This window comes from Pseudophryne corroboree, chromosome 4 (genome assembly GCF_028390025.1).
Source record: "Pseudophryne corroboree isolate aPseCor3 chromosome 4, aPseCor3.hap2, whole genome shotgun sequence".
Classification (NCBI taxonomy): Eukaryota; Metazoa; Chordata; class Amphibia; order Anura; family Myobatrachidae; genus Pseudophryne; species Pseudophryne corroboree.
In genome coordinates, this window is record NC_086447.1 from 360,731,820 (window position 1) to 360,749,388 (window position 17,569).

General features: G+C 46.7%; 1 protein-coding gene across 1 annotated transcript in view; it reads left to right on the top strand.

Annotated features, from left to right (window-relative positions):
- Positions 1–17,569, top strand: part of ECEL1 (endothelin converting enzyme like 1) — a 192,538-nt gene that overhangs the window by 138,781 nt on the left and 36,188 nt on the right. The window contains exon 9 of the mRNA XM_063916541.1: positions 5,420–5,494. Coding sequence (XP_063772611.1) covers positions 5,420–5,494 — 75 coding nt within the window. The remainder of the gene's footprint in view (positions 1–5,419; positions 5,495–17,569) is intronic.

The window sequence follows — 17,569 nt, forward strand, 5'->3', positions numbered from 1 at the left end:
TGACTAGGGCCCTTCTCCCCCGATCGCTCAGTTTAGACAGCCGGCCAGCTCTAGGAGAGTCCTGTGGTTCCGATCTTCTATTTACAGATGATGGAGACCAGTGTGCTCATTGGGACCTTCAAAGTAGCAGATATTTTTCTGTACCCTTCCCTAGATTTGTGCCTCAAGACAAGCCTGTCTCGACGGTCTACCGACAATTCCTTTGACTTCATGCTTGTTTTGTGCTCAGACATGCACTGTCAAGTGTGGCACCTTATATAGACAGGTGTGTGCCTTTCCAAATCATGGCCAATCAACTGAATTTACCACAGGTGGACTCCAATCAAGCTGTAGGAACATCTCAAGGATGATCAGTGGAAACAGGATGCACCTGAGCTCAATTTTGAGCTTCATGGCAAAAGCTGTGAATACTTATGTACATGTGATTTCTTAGTTTTTTATTTTTAATAAATTTGCAAAAATCTCAAAACTTTTTTCATGTTGTCATTATGGGGCATTGTGTGTAAAATTTTGAGGGGAAAAAATAATTTATTCCATTTTGGAATAAGGCTGTAACATAACAAAATGTGGAAAAGTGAAGCACTGTAAATACTTTCCGGATGCACTGTAACAGAGTATTCTTATGGCCTACAAGGAGTGGTGAAGACTACACGTTTAGGGCCTCATTCTGAGTCGCAAGCAAAGTGGCTATAGTTCCAGACAGCCGCGGAAGCCTGATTTACTAGCTTATAGGCTAATGCAGGGTCTGTGCGCCTGCACTATGCTGCCCATTGATGTCATACCAGCCACCACGGTCACCGGCTGATGTCTGTATATTCTACTCAATCTCTGCTTCATGCTGAGAGTCTGTCACATGCAAGGCTGCCATCACGAACTGTGGGGCGCAGGACTGACAAAATAGGCAACCCCCAATAAAAAATGGTGGGTGGAGCTACAGCGGGCATAGGGCATCAATTAGTGTGTAAAACTTTTTTTTTTTAATCAACATTTTTTAAAGTTTGGGATATGGGAGTTGGGAATCCATAATAAACATATAGTGATGAGGCAGGATGAGGGGCAAGGCAAGATAAAAAGTGGTTTATGAAGGGCACAGGGGAAAGGTGAGTGGTGGGGGCAATATATGAGTGATGTCTAGATATGGGAAGACCTAAACTGGAAGGTCATGGGACAGGGAAGACAGGACCAAAAGGGGATGCAGGGTTGGGAGGTCTGAACCTATTGGGGGCACAGTGATGGTAGACATGGTGGGGGATGCACAGGGCAGGGAAGGCTGGTCCTTAAGAGGGTGTGCCGGGCAGGGGAGGCTGAACCTTGGTTGGGGGGCACAGGAATGAGAAGGCTGGATCTTAGTGGGGGACACAGAACAAGGATGGCTGGACCTTAATGGAAGGGCACAGGGCAGGGGAGGGTGGACCTTGGATGAAGGTACAGCGCAGAGAAGGCTGACTCTTAATGGGGGGCACAGGGCAGGAGAGGCTGGACCTTGGATGAGGGAACAGGGCAGAGAAAACTGGCTCTTAATGAGGAGGGACACAGGGCAGAGCAGGCTGGACTTGGAGAGTGGGGACACACACATTAAATAGAAGGCTGGACTTTAGTGGGGAAGGCACAGGGCACAGAATGCTGGCCTGATGCACGTACCTTGGATATGAAGACAGTCCGTATGATGGTGGGAGGCTGATGCTCCCGCTGCCTCCTAGGACTTCCTTCCCCCCGCAGACAGGGGGTCCTGGCAGCAAATTGTGGTTCGGGAGCTTGCCAAGAATGCAGCCAGCGCTGCGGCATTTCAAAATTCTTACTGTCCACGAGCCAATCACAATTTGCGGACTGGCAGCCAATCAGAAGTGAACGCATTGGCTCGCTGACAGTGGGAAATTCGAAAAATGCCACAGCAGCACTGTCTTAATGCTTGGCAGGCTGCTGGTCCACAGTCTGCTCTCTGGCCCCCCTTCTGCTCGGGCCTGGGATGCCAGTATTCGCAGTACCCCCTGATGGCGGCCCTGGTCACATACATAACTGTGAGTATGGCTGAGTGTACATACAGAATACTGCTAAATAAACCACTCCCTGGTTAACTACTGGGCTACCTTGTGAATTGGAAAAACCACTGGTATGTACTATTACTCTGCCACACCACCACCAACAGTGCACACGTATTTCAACATACATGACGGACAGAAATACAAAGAACATGTTATGCACAGCATATACTGTACGTGCTTTTTACACTTCAAGGATTACATTTCTTGTCCTGAAGAAATGTTTGAGAGACCATATTTTCAAAGCACAAACAGTCCCGAACCATGAGGTAAGCAAAGGGCAATAAATAATAATAACAACAACAACAACAACAACAGTAGTTACCATCATTATTAACTTTACTCCAACTCTTTTTATTGTACGTATCCGCCATTGGCTGCACACAATCACCCCCAGGCTAGCCATACTAATATAATATCTACTACTGGCCACACTCAGGATGAAACTTAATAGGCTGCATTGGGTAAGATACAAATGATTGGAAGGACTTAGGGGGTGATTCAGACCTGATCGCACGGCACGCAGGTGTTTTTTTGCAGTGCTGCAATCAGGTAGTTGCTGCCTACAGGGGGAGGGGGTAGTTGATGTGCAGGGGTGCGATCACTTGTGCAGAGAGCTGCACAAACAAAAGTTTGTGCAGTCTCTGCACAGCTCAGGACGTACTCAGCCACTGCGATGATCCGGCCAGGAGCTGACATCAGGAATCCTCCCTCCCAACGGCTGGGCACGCCTGCGTTTTTTCGGACACTACCTAGAAACCCACAAATGCCCTCTTCCTGTCAATCTTCTAGCGATCACCAGTGCAATCGCTTTCTTTGTTAAACCTGACACTGTCTGGCGATCCCTGTCGCCGGGGGGCGATGCGCCTGCACACTGAGGAGCATACGCATGCGCAGTTTTGACCTGATCGCAGCGTTGCAAAAAAAAGGTAGCGTGCAATCGGGTATGAATGACCCCCTTATATCTGTGCAGTGGGGTTATCCCACAGTCTGAGTCAGACTATGGGGAATCCCGGCTGTAGTACGCCATTAATGTATAACATATACAGTACAGTGTGTTGTATGTTATTAAAGTAGCTGATGTAAATTGTGTACCTTGAGCAACCTGCAGAAATCATGGAAATTATTTTGCTTACTAAGGGGGTCATTCCGAGTTGATCGTAGTTGTGCTAAATTTAGCACAGCTACGATCGTAAACTCAGACATGCGGGGGGACGCCCAGCACAGGGCTAGCCCACACCGCATGTCTGTGCCGGCCCCCCTGCACAAATACAAAAGCATCGCACAGCGGCGATGCCTTTGTATTTGAGGAGTAACTCCCCGCCAGCGCAGCTCCTGCGGCTGGCTGGGAGTTAGTCGTCGCTCCCGCACGTCATGCAGCCGCCGCGGCCCGCCCCCCCAATGGTCCCGCCACGCCTGCATTGGCCGGACCGCTCCCCCTTAACGGCGGTTTAATGCCGCCGTTCAGCCCCCTCCCGCCCAGCGACTGCCTCTGTCTCAGAGGCGATCGCTGGGCAACAATGACTGCCATGCGCCGGCGCACTGCGGCGCCAGGGCATGCGCAGTTCCGACCCGATCGCTGCGACAAACTGCAGCGAGCGATCGGGTCGGAATGACCCCCTATGCATCTTAAACATCTTAAAATGCATACAGCTGTACATATTAAAGTCAGACTGATTAATTGTGGTACCCAAAACCACCCTGCTCCTTGCTCATGTATGTTTAGAAACTACCCTTTACCTACTGGAAGTAGGTTAACTTTGACAGCAAGGGCACTATAATAGCAATTATACCTCCCCGACTCCCCCCTGTGCACAGTACCATCGCAGCTTGTTCTCATTGGGTTATATTTGTTAGTAGCTCTTTATGCCGATTTATAGTTTAGATAATTATGTTCATCTAGAACTTGCAGGATTTTGCAATTTTTATTCCTGATTATTCTTGCTATTTATGAGTACAACCCTCTTGTAACTGCTGACAAGTCTCTACTGGAACGGTAATGCATAAAAGCTTTTCATTTGGTTGGATTAATTGTCATCCTTAAAAAAGTTGGATGATAGCTAATAAATGGGTCACACTGGGGATAATGATTAAAGTCTGAGGGGTAATTCAGAGTTGATCGCAGCAGGATCTTAGTTAGCAGTTGGGCAAAACCATGTGCACTGCAGGTGTGGCAGATATAACATGTGCAGAGAGAGTTAGATTTGGGTGCGGTGTGTTCAATCTGCAATCTAAATTACAGTGTAAAAATAAAACAGACAGTATTTACCCTGCACAGAAACAAAATAACCCACCCAAATCTAACTCTCTCTGCACATGTTATATCTGCCTCCCCTGCAGTGCACATGGTTATGCCCAACGGCTAACAAAGTTCCTGCTGCGATCAACTCAGAATTACCCCCCATGTGCACTGCACTGGGGCGGAGATAACATTTGCAGAGAGAGTTCAATTTGGGTGGGGTATTTTGTTTCTGTGCAGGGTAAATACTGGCTGCTTTATTTTTACACTGCAATTTAGATTTCGGTTTGAACACACCCCACCCAAATCTAACTCTCTCTGCACATGTTATATCTGCCCCCCTGCAGTGCACATAGTTTTGGACAACTGCTAACAAATTTGCTGCTGCGATCAACTCTCAATTACCTCCTGAGTTAAGGTCAGAAGCTCACCTTCAGCAGAACCATTATACTGTAACTCTCTGATGTATAAGAGAAATGAACAGCTCATGCCCCTTTCACACTGACAAATCTTTCCCGGGTTATTGCACATGAACGCGCGTCAACCCGGGAATTTGCTCAGTGTGAAAGGGTCCTGAAAGAATATCCCGGGTTGAGCGTCCTACAATTTCATCCCAGGTCTCGACCTGGATTGAAGCCAGAATCGTCCCGGGATGCGGTGCAGTGTGAACGGGTATGCCGGGTCAAGGCGACCTGGCACCCGTTCTCTGCACAGGAGGAGGCGGTGCTTGGAGATGATTATCTCCAAGCACCACCTCAGGTAGCGTCGGCAGTGACGTCACCAACTCGGCAATATGCCGGGTCGGGCCGCAAGTCTGAAGGGGTCTCAAGCCGGGTCGCACCTGGGTAGCACCCGTGTACACATTCCCGGGTGCGACGCGGCTATTGTCAGTGTGAAAGGGATGTTACTGACAGTGGTGTATGCACGTTGAAGACAATTAAGAATAGTGCAGGCAAACAAGGCATGTCTAAGCAAAATGTAGGATTTTCATACAATAAATGTGAACAGAAAACAAACAAAAATTTGGAAACCAAAATTATTGCTTTTGCCAATTGTCCTTAATGTCTGAGGCTCAGCAGATAGAATATAACATACTTGACATAACCCCATATTTCAACATCTTGTTGGTTTCTCTCTACAGCTGAAACACATGATGGTTATGATTGGATATCCTGACTTCCTGCTCAAGCCGGAATCCATGGACAAAGAATATGAAGTAAGACTGCTTGTATAATAATACAGTTGGCATGTTTGGAGATCTAATGATAGGAAGTGCAAAAGCTAATATATCCAATGTAAACTGTACGGCGTAATGAAACAATAATATTGTCCTGCCATAATAGAAACCTCATATTACACAAAGAGAGATATCTGCCTGCTGTACCAGGGACGTGTGGTGAGGTAAATGGCTGAGGAGGCACTAACTAGTACCAGAGCCAGATTTACACACAATATATGAGCCACGGGCTTCATGTGGGCATTATACACAGGTGCAGCAGTATTTACTCCTGGAAATTGGATGAGGTTTGATCAGAGAAAAACGTTAGTATGACAGAAAGGCTCTTCCTCACATACCTCTCCCCTCTGCACGTCACTGGTAAGTACAGTAGGATCATTTAGCAAAAAGGATTCAAACACCACAGTACACTAGTGTAGCAGCTCCATGGAAAGCAGTGGTGTGATGTGAACACATTAGCACAGCGGTTCTCAAATGATGGGTCATGACCCCAAAGTGGGTCCCGACCATCTCAGCATGGGTTCGCGACTCCATGTTGCTGACTGTCATGCTGATGACTCCTTTGATCTCTCAACCAGTGATCCGAGGAGTCTGAAAAATCAGTTGAATTGTCTGTTACTTCACAATCCACAGATCACTGGCTTAGAGATCTGAGGAGTCATCAAGCAGCTCTGCCCCACCCCAGTGCTCTGCCTCGCCCACCCCGCCCACAGCAGCTTCTGCTGCTGTTGTTGCAGCAGGCTGCAGTCCTGGCTTCCTCATGTGCATGCATATCCACAGGGGCAAATGTCTGTCAGTGAGTGTGCACCTGGATCCTGGGGCATCTGAGGTGTAAGAAACTTACCAATGAAACAGGTAGCCGGCAGCAAACCGCAGTCAGACTCAGAGGAGCCAGCTCTCAGCACCAAGGGGGAGTTATGTGAAGCAGCAGCAGGAAAGCATGAGGGGGAAGGAGGAAAGCACTGAGCACAGACTTTATGAGATATGTCTGTGGATGGGGGGGGGGGGGGGTTACCGGGGTTTCCCAGTAATTAAACACCCACTGCCTCCCCCCAGTCACCCTCTGACACCCCCAGTCACCCTCTGCCATCCCCATTACCCTGTGCCTTCCCCCTGTCACCCTGTGCCATTCTCTTGTCCACCACTGAATCACATTAATCCTATGCCTTCCTCTGCCTATCCCTAGTCACCAACTGCCACCCACTGCCTCTCACTAGTCACCATTTGCCTCTCCCTAGTCAGCTACTACCTCTCCTTAGTCATCTTCTGCCTCTTCCAAGTCACTCTCTGTCTCACTATGCCAATTCCCTGCCCCCCCCCCCCGCTGCCATCCACATAACCCACTGCATCCCCCTGCCACCCTGTTACCCTATGCCTCCTTCTGCCTCTCCCTAGTCACCCACTGCTTCTCCCTAGTCACCCTATGGAAGCCACCCTGTCACCCTCTGCCACCCTCTGTCACTCATTGCCTCTCCCTAGTCACACTCTGCCTCTCCCTATTCACCCTCTGTATCTCTCTAGTGACCCTCTCCCTAGTCACCCACTGCCTCTTCCATCTACTGCATCTCTCTGTCACCCCCTGTCACCCTCTACCTACTCCTGCCATCCTGTGCTTTCCTCTGCCTCTCCCTAGTCACCCACGGTCTCTACCAAGTCATCCTCTGCCACCCTCTGTCTCACTGCCATCCCTGTCACCCTTTGACTCTCCCTAGTCAACCTCTGCCACCCCCTATCACTGTATGCCTCTCCCTATCATCCACTGCCTCCACAGTCTACCAATGCCTCTCCCTGCCAACCTCTGCCAAACACTCTGTCTCTCCCTCTCACCCACTGCCTCGCTCTGCCAACCTCCCTACTGCCCTTTGTCACCTACTTCCTCTCCATAGTCACCCGCTGCCATTCACCCTGTCACCCACCCCCTGCCACCCCATCACCCTCTGCCTCTCCCTCTTACCCAATACCTCTCTCTAGTCACCAACTGCCTTTCCCTTGTTATCCTCTGTCTAACTCTGCCATCTCTCTTTCATCATCTGCCTCCCTATCACCCACTGCCTCTCCCTAGTCACCCTCTGCATCTCCCTGCCAGCCATTGCCTCAAGCTCTCCCACTGCCACCCTGTGCCTCTCCCACCCAGCCACTGCCTCTCCCTGTCATTCACTACCTCCCCAGTCTCCCACTGCCCTCCCTGCCACCCTTTGCCTTGCCTCTGCCATCCACTGCCTCTTCCTGTCACCCACTGCCTCCACTAACATCCCCAGTCACCCACTGCCTCTCACTTATTCCCTGCCACTCGACTGTGTAATTAAATGAAGTGATCGCCTTAGCGGCAACTTCACTTCTGTGCCTCCACAGTGTTACTGTGCATGTGTGGGGCCCATTCTGTGGTAACTTGCTGGGATCCTGTAATAAATTTTATCATGTGTTGGGGTCCAAGAGCAATATAGTTTGAGAACCCCTGCATTAGAAGATAGGTTCATCTATGCTGCCTATGTTGCTGCCTATTTGATACACGCCTGTAGTCATCATAGTATCTTTTTAACATTAGTTGTTGTTTTTTTTATTTAAATACTTGTGTTCAGTAGGAATGGTATCGGGATCCCGGTGCTGTGGATGCCAGCAGTCAAAATACCGACAGCGGCACCCCGACCGTCAGGATCCTGACACTACCAGGTAACTCTACCCGGTGGTGCCTAACCCTAAGCCACCCCCCCCTCCCCACAGCCTAAACTTAACCCTCCCTCCCCCACAGTCAAACCCTACTAACCTTCCCCAGTGGTGCCTAAGCCTCCTTCTTCGCACCCTAACCCTAACCATCTTTTTCCTGCAGTTTAATGTAAACCCCCTAGTCTAAACCTAACCTCCCATAGCTTACTTTTGTGCGGTACCAGCAGTCCTTCATTTTCAGGATCTGGGCGCCAGTATTGTGATCCATGTTGGGATTCTGGCATCGGGATTCCGACTGCCGGGATTCCAAATGCCTGTATCGTGGCTGGATCCCATTCAGTACAATCTAAGTTACAGGAACTACAGTAGGTAATATGTAATGGTAATTCCATCCAGTATGTAGAATAGTAGGAAATTTGGAGTGCAGTTGAATAAACAGGGGTGATTTTCTGGAGAAAAATCAATCAATGCTGGGACTTTACCTGGAAATAAGAGACAGTTGTGAACCATATAATAATCTCTCTTCTCTGCTATACAGGGATGTGCATGTCTATGTGCATTTCTTCTCAGTCACTGCCATCAAAGAGGGATGCCTCAGTGTAAGATACTAACAAAATGTTGTTTGTAGAAAGAACTACAGATGGAGCCTCCGCTATCTTGGCTGTTTCTCCGTCTGAACGGAGGTTTAGTCGCACCTAGGCGATAGCTTAGGTTGCTGAGTTTAATCACAGAAAGGCGCATTGAGGTACGACTACATACTCAGCATGCAATGCACACCACCACTGGCTGCTTAATGCTCCACTAATCCAGTACTTTAGAGCGAATAACGGAATGATCTACAGTACAAGCTCTGGCAAATGGTCAGTGACGACTGTAATGTTAATGTACACACAGACCAATGGTCAGATGGAGAGGGTCAATTAAAAATAAATAAATATATAGTTTACACAGACGCAAACGAATGTATTAAAACAATTGTCAATTGACGTGTTACTGCATGTGAGCACCCAAGTCCCGTAGACAAAGCAATAGAGTAAAAATGAATATAGTGTATGCAGACGCAACTAATGTGTGAAAGGAATAATGTAGTTCATTGACGTTAAAGTATGTACAGTATACTGTATGTTTTGTACAATATGACCATCAAGTCCTTTAACGGCATAAACAAACACTAATGGGTAGGAATCGCTTACAGTACTTTTATACATGAGTTTGTGTATCTTCCGTGAAGTGGCGTGGGCAAGCAGTGAAGTCTTCAGCCTCCCATGCTGAGAGTCCTGGGTTTGATTCCCAATGTGCGAGTGTATTTTTTTTTCTGACACTCACTTTATTATTATTTTTTTAAATCTATTTTAATATACCTTCACATTCAATAGAAGTGTGCACACTTTTAGCCATTACAGCAGAGTACACTACAAGCTGTTCGTGCTATTTAGTACTCAAATACAAAATACTGTACAGAGATGCTAAGCATGGTAATTTTGCATCCTGAAAGATATGTACGAGTTCTCGTTCATTTATGAACGAGATCGTTCATATCTTTCAAACAAATCGGCCAGTGTTTAGTGCCTATAACAGTTCATATTTTCCAGCTCACCTACCAATTGCACAGGTGTATTTATTACTTACTGAAACATTTTAAAAATCCACAGGTGGAGCTAATTAATTCACTTGTGATTCTGTGAGGAGACCTGTAAAACGTTAACTGTTGGTAGCTCTCGAGGACCAGGGTTGGCTACGCCTGGTATAGATGCTTTATGCAACATAATTTGCGGGATGCAGCAATCATTGCACAACTCACCGTGTTGGGTTTGCGTGACCAGCGGCCAGGATCCCGGTGGTCAGCATACTGACGCCAGGATCCAGGCCGCCAGAATGTCAGCAAGGGGGCAAGCGAAATGAAACCCCTTGCGAGCTCACTGCGCTCGCCATGCTGCGGGCGTGATGGCTTGCTGTGCTCGAAACAGGATCTATTCCCACTCTTTTGGTGTCATGGACTCCCATGAGTTGGAATAGTCCTGGGTCCCCTGCCGGCATTCTGGCGGCCGGGATCCTGGCGTCGGTATGCTGACCACCGGGATCCAGACCTCCGGGATGATAACTACATCCCCACTCACCGCATGCATGGCAGCATTTACTAACACCGTATGCATGAAGAAAATCATGAAGGGCAGCTCTTATGGTAAAAGCTGTCCTTTGCAATATGTGGACTTCCAGGGTTATGACCCGTGATTCTGTCTCTGTATGCGTCTAGTGCAGCGGGGGGTGCTGGGAGAGATCCATTTGGATCCTTCTCAGAAGGGCTAGTCCGAAAGAAACCCATAGGCTTCTAAAGGATAACACCATCTGAAGATGGAATTGCCCACCACATCCAAGCACAAGAATGTATTGCTTTCTGGGGCTTGGTGCATATGCTGTACATGGCAAAATCTCTGGAAACTGCATTTTCAGAGATTTAGCCACATCTTTCAGCTTGCTGCATCTCGCCCAGTATGTCCCTTTTTTCACAAATATGACTATTTTAAAATGGGAGCTTTGTGCACCTAGATTGAACAGAAGAGTAACATAGTCTTGTCCAGGACTGAACAGTAATGTATTTGAGTTATAACAGGAGAGTACTGTATTCCTGGACATGGTAGTAGTATATTGTACTTCTTGGTATGAGAGGAGAGTAGTATACTCCTGAGCATGACAGGACAGTAGTGTAATAATGAGCATGACAGGAGAATAGTGTAATCCTGAGCATGACAGGAGAGTAGTGTAATAATGAGCATGCCAGGAGAGTAGTATAATAATGAGCATGACAGGAGAGCAGTGTAGTAATGAGCATGCGAGAAGAGTAGTGTAATAATGAGCATGACAGAAGAATAGTGCAATCCTGAGCATGCCAGGAGAGCAGTGTAATAATGAGCATGACTGGAGAGTAGTGTAATAATGTGCATGACAGGAGAGCAGTATAATAATGAGCATGCCAGGAGAGTAGTGTAATAATGTGCATGACAGGAGAGCAGTATAATAATGAGCATGCCAGGAGAGTAGTGTAATAATGAGCATTCATACCTCCCAACATGACCCTCTCCAGGAGGGACACAATGCTCTGCTTCTGGATTTTTCTCTTCATGTATGATTGCCGGCACCTGTTTTGAACAGGTTAGTGGATAAGAAAGGTGTTTCAGCACAGGTGATGGCAATCATAAATTAAGAGGGAAGTCCAGAAGCAGAGCATTCTGTCCCTCCTGGAGAGGGTCATGTTGGGAGGTATGAGCATGCTAGGAGAGCAGTGTAATAATGAGCATGACAGGAGAGCAGTATAATCCTGAGCATGACAGGAGAGTAGTGATAATGCGCATGACAGAAGAGTAGTGTAATCCTGAGCATGATAGGAGAGCAGTGTAATAATGAGCATGACAGGAGAGTAGTGTAATAATGCGCATGACAGGAGAGTAGTGTAATAATGAGCATGACAGGAGAGTAGTGTAATAATGAGCATGATAGGAGAGTAGTGTACTCCTGAGCATTACAGGAGAGTAGTGTAATAATGAGCATGACAGGAGAGCACTGTAATCCTGAGCATGACAGGAGAGTAGTGTAATAATAATGCGCATGACAGGACAGTAGTGTACTCCTGAGCATTACAGGAGAGTTATGTAATACTGAGCATGACAGGAGAGTAGTGTAATAATGAGCATGACAGGACAGTAGTGTACTCCTGAGCATTACAGGAGAGTAGTGTAATAATGAGCATGACAGGAGAGCACTGTAATCCTGAGCAGGACAGGAGAGTAGTGTACTCCTGAGCATGACAGGACAGGTGTGTAATAATGAGCATGACAGGAGAGTAGTGTAATAATGCGCATGACAGGAGAGCAGTGTAATAATGAGCATGACAGGACAGTAGTGTACTCCTGAGCATGACAGGAGAGTAATGTACTCCTGAGCATGACAGGAGAGTAGAGTAATAATTAGCATGATAGGAGAGTAGTGTAATCCTGAACATGACAGAAGAGTAGTGTAATAATGTGCATGACAGGAGAGTAGTGTAATAATGTGCATGACAGGAGAGTAGAGTAATAATGTGCATGACAGGAGAGTAGTGTAATAAGGTGCATGACAGGAGAGTAGTGTAACAATAATGCGCATGACAGGAGAGTAGTGTAATAATGCGCATGACAGGAGAGTAGTGTAATAATGAGCATGATAGGAGAGCAGTGTAATAATGTGCATGACAGGAGAGTAGAGTAATAATGTGCATGACAGGAGAGTAGTGTAATAATGCGCATGACAGGAGAGTGGTGTAATAATGTGCATGACAGGAGAGTAGTGTAATAATGAGCATGACAGGAGAGTAGTGTAATAATGCGCATGACAGGAGAGTAGTGTAATAATGAGCATGACAGGAGAGTAGTGTAATAATGAGCATGACAGGAGAGTAGTGTAATAATGCGCATGACAGGAGAGTAGTGTAATAATGAGCATGACAGGAGAGTAGTGTAATAATAAGCATGACAGTAGAGTAGTGTAATAATGAGCATGACAGGAGAGTAGTGTAATAATAATGCGCATGACAGGAGAGTAGTGTAATAATGCGCATGACAGGAGAGTAGTGTAATAATGAGCATGACAGGAGAGTAGTGTAATAATAATGCGCATGACAGGAGAGTAGTGTAATAATAATGCGCATGACAGGAGAGTAGTGTAATAATGCACATGACAGGAGAGTAGTGTAATAATAATGCGCATGACAGGAGAGTAGTGTAATAATAATGCGCATGACAGGAGAGTAGTGTAATAATGCACATGACAGGAGAGTAGTGTAATAATGTGCATAGTGCATGACAGGAGAGTAGTGTAATAATGAGCATGACAGGAGAGTAGTGTAATAATGAGCATGACAGGAGAGTAGTGTAATAATAATGAGCATGACAGGAGAGTAGTGTAATAATGCACATGACAGGAGAGTAGTGTAATAATGAGCATGACAGGAGAGTAGTGTAATAATGAGCATGACAGGAGAGTAGTGTAATAATAATGAGCATGACAGCAGGGGCGGAACTGTGGGAGGCAGTGGAGTCGGCTGCCGCCGGGCTCCTGGCCTGCAGGGGGCACATTTCCTCCACTGTCTCCCGCTGCCTGATCGCCGCTGCTCAGCGGCGGAACTTGCGGGGCCCACAGCCGGCAGCAGTGTAATGAGTCACACTGACTCATTACACGCTGCCGTCGCTGCGCTGCAGGAAGCCGCCGGACGTGAGCGCACAGCGCCAGCAAGTGAGAAGGGTGAGCTCATCACCCTTCATCTCGGCACCGCGCTGCTGCTTCTTACTCTATACTCCTGGTCTCTGCCACCGCTGAATGCTGGGAGAAGGGGGAGGGAGGAGGGACAGTCACGGCAGCAGTGTGTGTGGAGAGTGAGGACTGGGAGACATCGGCTCAGCCGCAGTGAGGAGCCTTACAGGAGCCAGGAGGTGCAAAGTATGTTGTACACACATGCAAATGCTGGCTGTGTGTATGTATTTAGCTGTGTGTTTTGCTATGGGTGTATGTGTTTGCTATGGGTGTATGTGTGTGGTTTTGCTATGGGGGTGTGTATGTATTTTGCTATTGGTGTATGTATACTGTATTTTTTTGCTATGGGTGTGTGTTTGTTTGTGTATGTATATATGTGTTTTGCTATGTGTGTTTAGTAGTGTGTGTGTGTGTGTTTGTACGTGTTTGCTATGGATGTGTGTGTGTATATGTATTCTGCTGTGTGTGTGTTTACTATGTGTGTATATACAGTATACTGTATATCCATATCTACAGATGTAGCCACACTCACGACTAGTGTTCCCATGTCTATGAAATGTGCATGTGCTATAGAGAGAACGTCGGCTGCAACTTAGCGCAGCACAGCGTTCAATGAAGCTTGTCGCAATGCATACGCCCATACCAACGCATCACGGCAAAAATTAGGCTGGCTACATCTGTTTCTATCTAGCTCACATTCCTCGTAGTTAATGTTGGTGTGCACATCAGGTAGACACTGGCGTAACGTGTATAAGGCTCTCAACTGTGTGACGTAATGTGTATAAGGCTCTCTACTGTGTGACGTAACGTGTATAAGGATCTCTACTGTGTGGCGTAACGTGTATAAGGCTCTCTGCTGTGTGACGTAACGTGTATAAGGATCTCTACTGTGTGACATAACGTGTATGAGGATCTCTACTGTGTGGCGTAACGTGTATAAGGCTCTCTGCTGTGTGACGTAACGTGTATAAGGATCTCTACTGTGTGACATAACGTGTATGAGGATCTCTACTGTGTGGCGTAACGTGTATAAGGCTCTCTGCTGTGTGACGTAACGTGTATAAGGATCTCTACTGTGTGACATAACGTGTATAAGGATCTCTACTGTGTGGCGTAACGTGTATAATGCTCTCTACTGTGTGGCGTAACGTGTATAAGCTTCTCTACTGTGTGACGTAACGTGTATAAGGATCTCTACTGTGTGGCGTAACATGTATAAGGCGCTCTACTGTGGGACATACCATGTATAAGCCTCTCTACTGTGTGACGTAACGTGTATAATGCTCTCTACTGTGTGGCGTAACGTGTATAAGCTTCTCTACTGTGTGACGTAACGTGTATAAGGATCTCTACTGTGTGGCGTAACATATATAAGGCTCTCTACTGTCTGACGTACCGTGTATAAGCCTCTCTACTGTGTGACGTAACGTGTATAAGCCTCTCAACTGTGTGGCGTAACATGTATAAGGCTCTCTACTGTGTGACGTACCATGTATAAGCCTCTCTACTGTGTGACGTAACGTGTATAATGCTCTCTACTGTGTGGCGTAACGTGTATAAGCTTCTCTACTGTGTGACGTAACGTGTATAAGCCTCTCTACTGTGTGGCGTAACATGTATAAGGCTCTCTACTGTGTGACGTACCATGTATAAGCCTCTCTACTGTGTGACGTAACGTGTATAATGCTCTCTACTGTGTGGCGTAACGTGTATAAGCTTCTCTACTGTGTGACGTAACGTGTATAAGGATCTCTACTGTGTGGCGTAACATGTATAAGCCTCTCTACTGTGTGACGTACCGTGTATAAGCCTCTCTACTGTGTGACGTAACGTGTATAATGCTCTCTACTGTGTGGCGTAACGTGCATAATGCTCTCTACTGTGTGACATAACATGTATAAGGCTTCTACTGTGTGATGTACCGTGTACAAGGATCACTACTATGTGATGTACCATGTATAAGGATCTCTACTGTGTGACGTAACGTGTATAATGCTCTCTACTGTGTGGCGTAACGTGTATAAGGCTCTCTACTGTGTGACATAACATGTATAAGGCTTCTATTGTGTGATGTACCGTGTACAAGGATCACTACTATGTGATGTACCATGTATAAGGATCTCTACTGTGTGGCGCAACGTGACTTTAGAGTACTATTGTATGGCGACACCCTTCTCAGTGAGACAAAACTCAATTTTCTGGGTGATGCGCTTCACCTATTTATTATATGGGAGGGGGGCCCAATGCATATTGTGGCACCTGGGCCCACCATTCTCTAGTTCCGCCACTGCCGTTGCTAAAAAATTTTTTTAATGATTCTTACAGACGGAGGAGCTGTGTCAGTGACACGGAAGCTGCCTCCTGTATATACAGAGAGCTGGCACTGGCTGCAGCTAGGGGGAGCTCCAGAGCGCGGCTCCTCCTGGGCCCTTTCAGTTAAGCAAGCCAGCCGAGGGAAGCTCTCTGCTCCTCTGTCAGGCTGATGATAGCCAAAAGTAGACACTGGCAGCACTTGCCTCAAGCTTTAATAAATGTTGGAAGCACTGTGTTTTGTGTGTGCATGTTTTTAAGTGAGGTGTGTGTGTGTGTGTGTGTGTGTGTGTGTGTGTGTGTGTGTGTGTGTGTGTGTGTGTGTTTAAAGAAAGTTGTGTGTTCAAGTAAAAGAGGCATGTGTATGTGTGTGTGTAAGTGAGAGGTGTGTAAGTGAGAGGTGTGTGTGTGTGTGTGTGTGTGTGTGTGTGTGTGTGTGTGTGTGTGTGTGTGTGTAAGTGAGAGGCATGTGTGTGTGCGGCATGTGTGTGTGTGTGTGTGTGTGTGTGTGTGTGTGTGTGTGTGTGTAAGTGAGAGGCATGTGTGTGAGAGGCAAGGATTAAAGGGGCATTTCAGCATTTCTACAGGACTATGTACAGAGCACACACCTGGTCTGGGTACACGCTACCTTACAAATATATGGAGGGGTGTCAGTTTCTGAATGTGTGTGTGAGAGGCATTTGTGTGTAAGTGAGAGGCATGTGTGTGTGTGTAAGTGAGAGGCATGTGTGTGTTTAAGTGAAAGCGGCGTGTGTGTGTTTAAGTGAAATAGGTGTGTGTGTGTTTTTAAGTGAATGAGGTGTTTGTGTGTTTTTTTATATATATCGGCACACCGCTGCGCCAAAGCATCTCCATCGAGACCCGCTGGCGGGTGAGGGAGCACTGTAGGTGTACTATAATGGTATGCTGGTGTCTGTTTTATTGTAATGACTGACTTGGAGTGCGTCCACTTTCTATGTATATCTATATTACTATTGGGAAAGGTACCTGAGCACGCTGCTACTGTTCACCCTTAGTGCCGGATAGCTACATATGGTATGTGTGTGTGTGTGTGTGTGTGTGTATATGTAGGGGGGCACCAACATTTATCATGCCTCCGGGCGACTGGGATGAACTTACGCCACTGCATGACAGGAGAGTAGTGTAATAATGCGCATGACAGGAGAGTAGTGTAATAATGCGCATGACAGGAGAGTAGTGTAATAATGAGCATGACAGGAGAGTAGTGTAATAATGCGCATGACAGGAGAGTAGTGTAATAATGCACATGACAGGAGAGTAGTGTAATAATGTGCATAGTGCATGACAGGAGAGTAGTGTAATAATGAGCATGACAGGAGAGTAGTGTAATAATGCGCATGACAGGAGAGTAGTGTAATAATGAGCATGACAGGAGAGTAGTGTAATAATGAGCATGACAGGAGAGTAGTGTAATAATGCGCATGACAGGAGAGTAGTGTAATAATGAGCATGACAGGAGAGTAGTGTAATAATAAGCATGACAGTAGAGTAGTGTAATAATGAGCATGACAGGAGAGTAGTGTAATAATAATGCGCATGACAGGAGAGTAGTGTAATAATGCGCATGACAGGAGAGTAGTGTAATAATGAGCATGACAGGAGAGTAGTGTAATAATAATGCGCATGACAGGAGAGTAGTGTAATAATAATGCGCATGACAGGAGAGTAGTGTAATAATGCACATGACAGGAGAGTAGTGTAATAATAATGCGCATGACAGGAGAGTAGTGTAATAATAATGCGCATGACAGGAGAGTAGTGTAATAATGCACATGA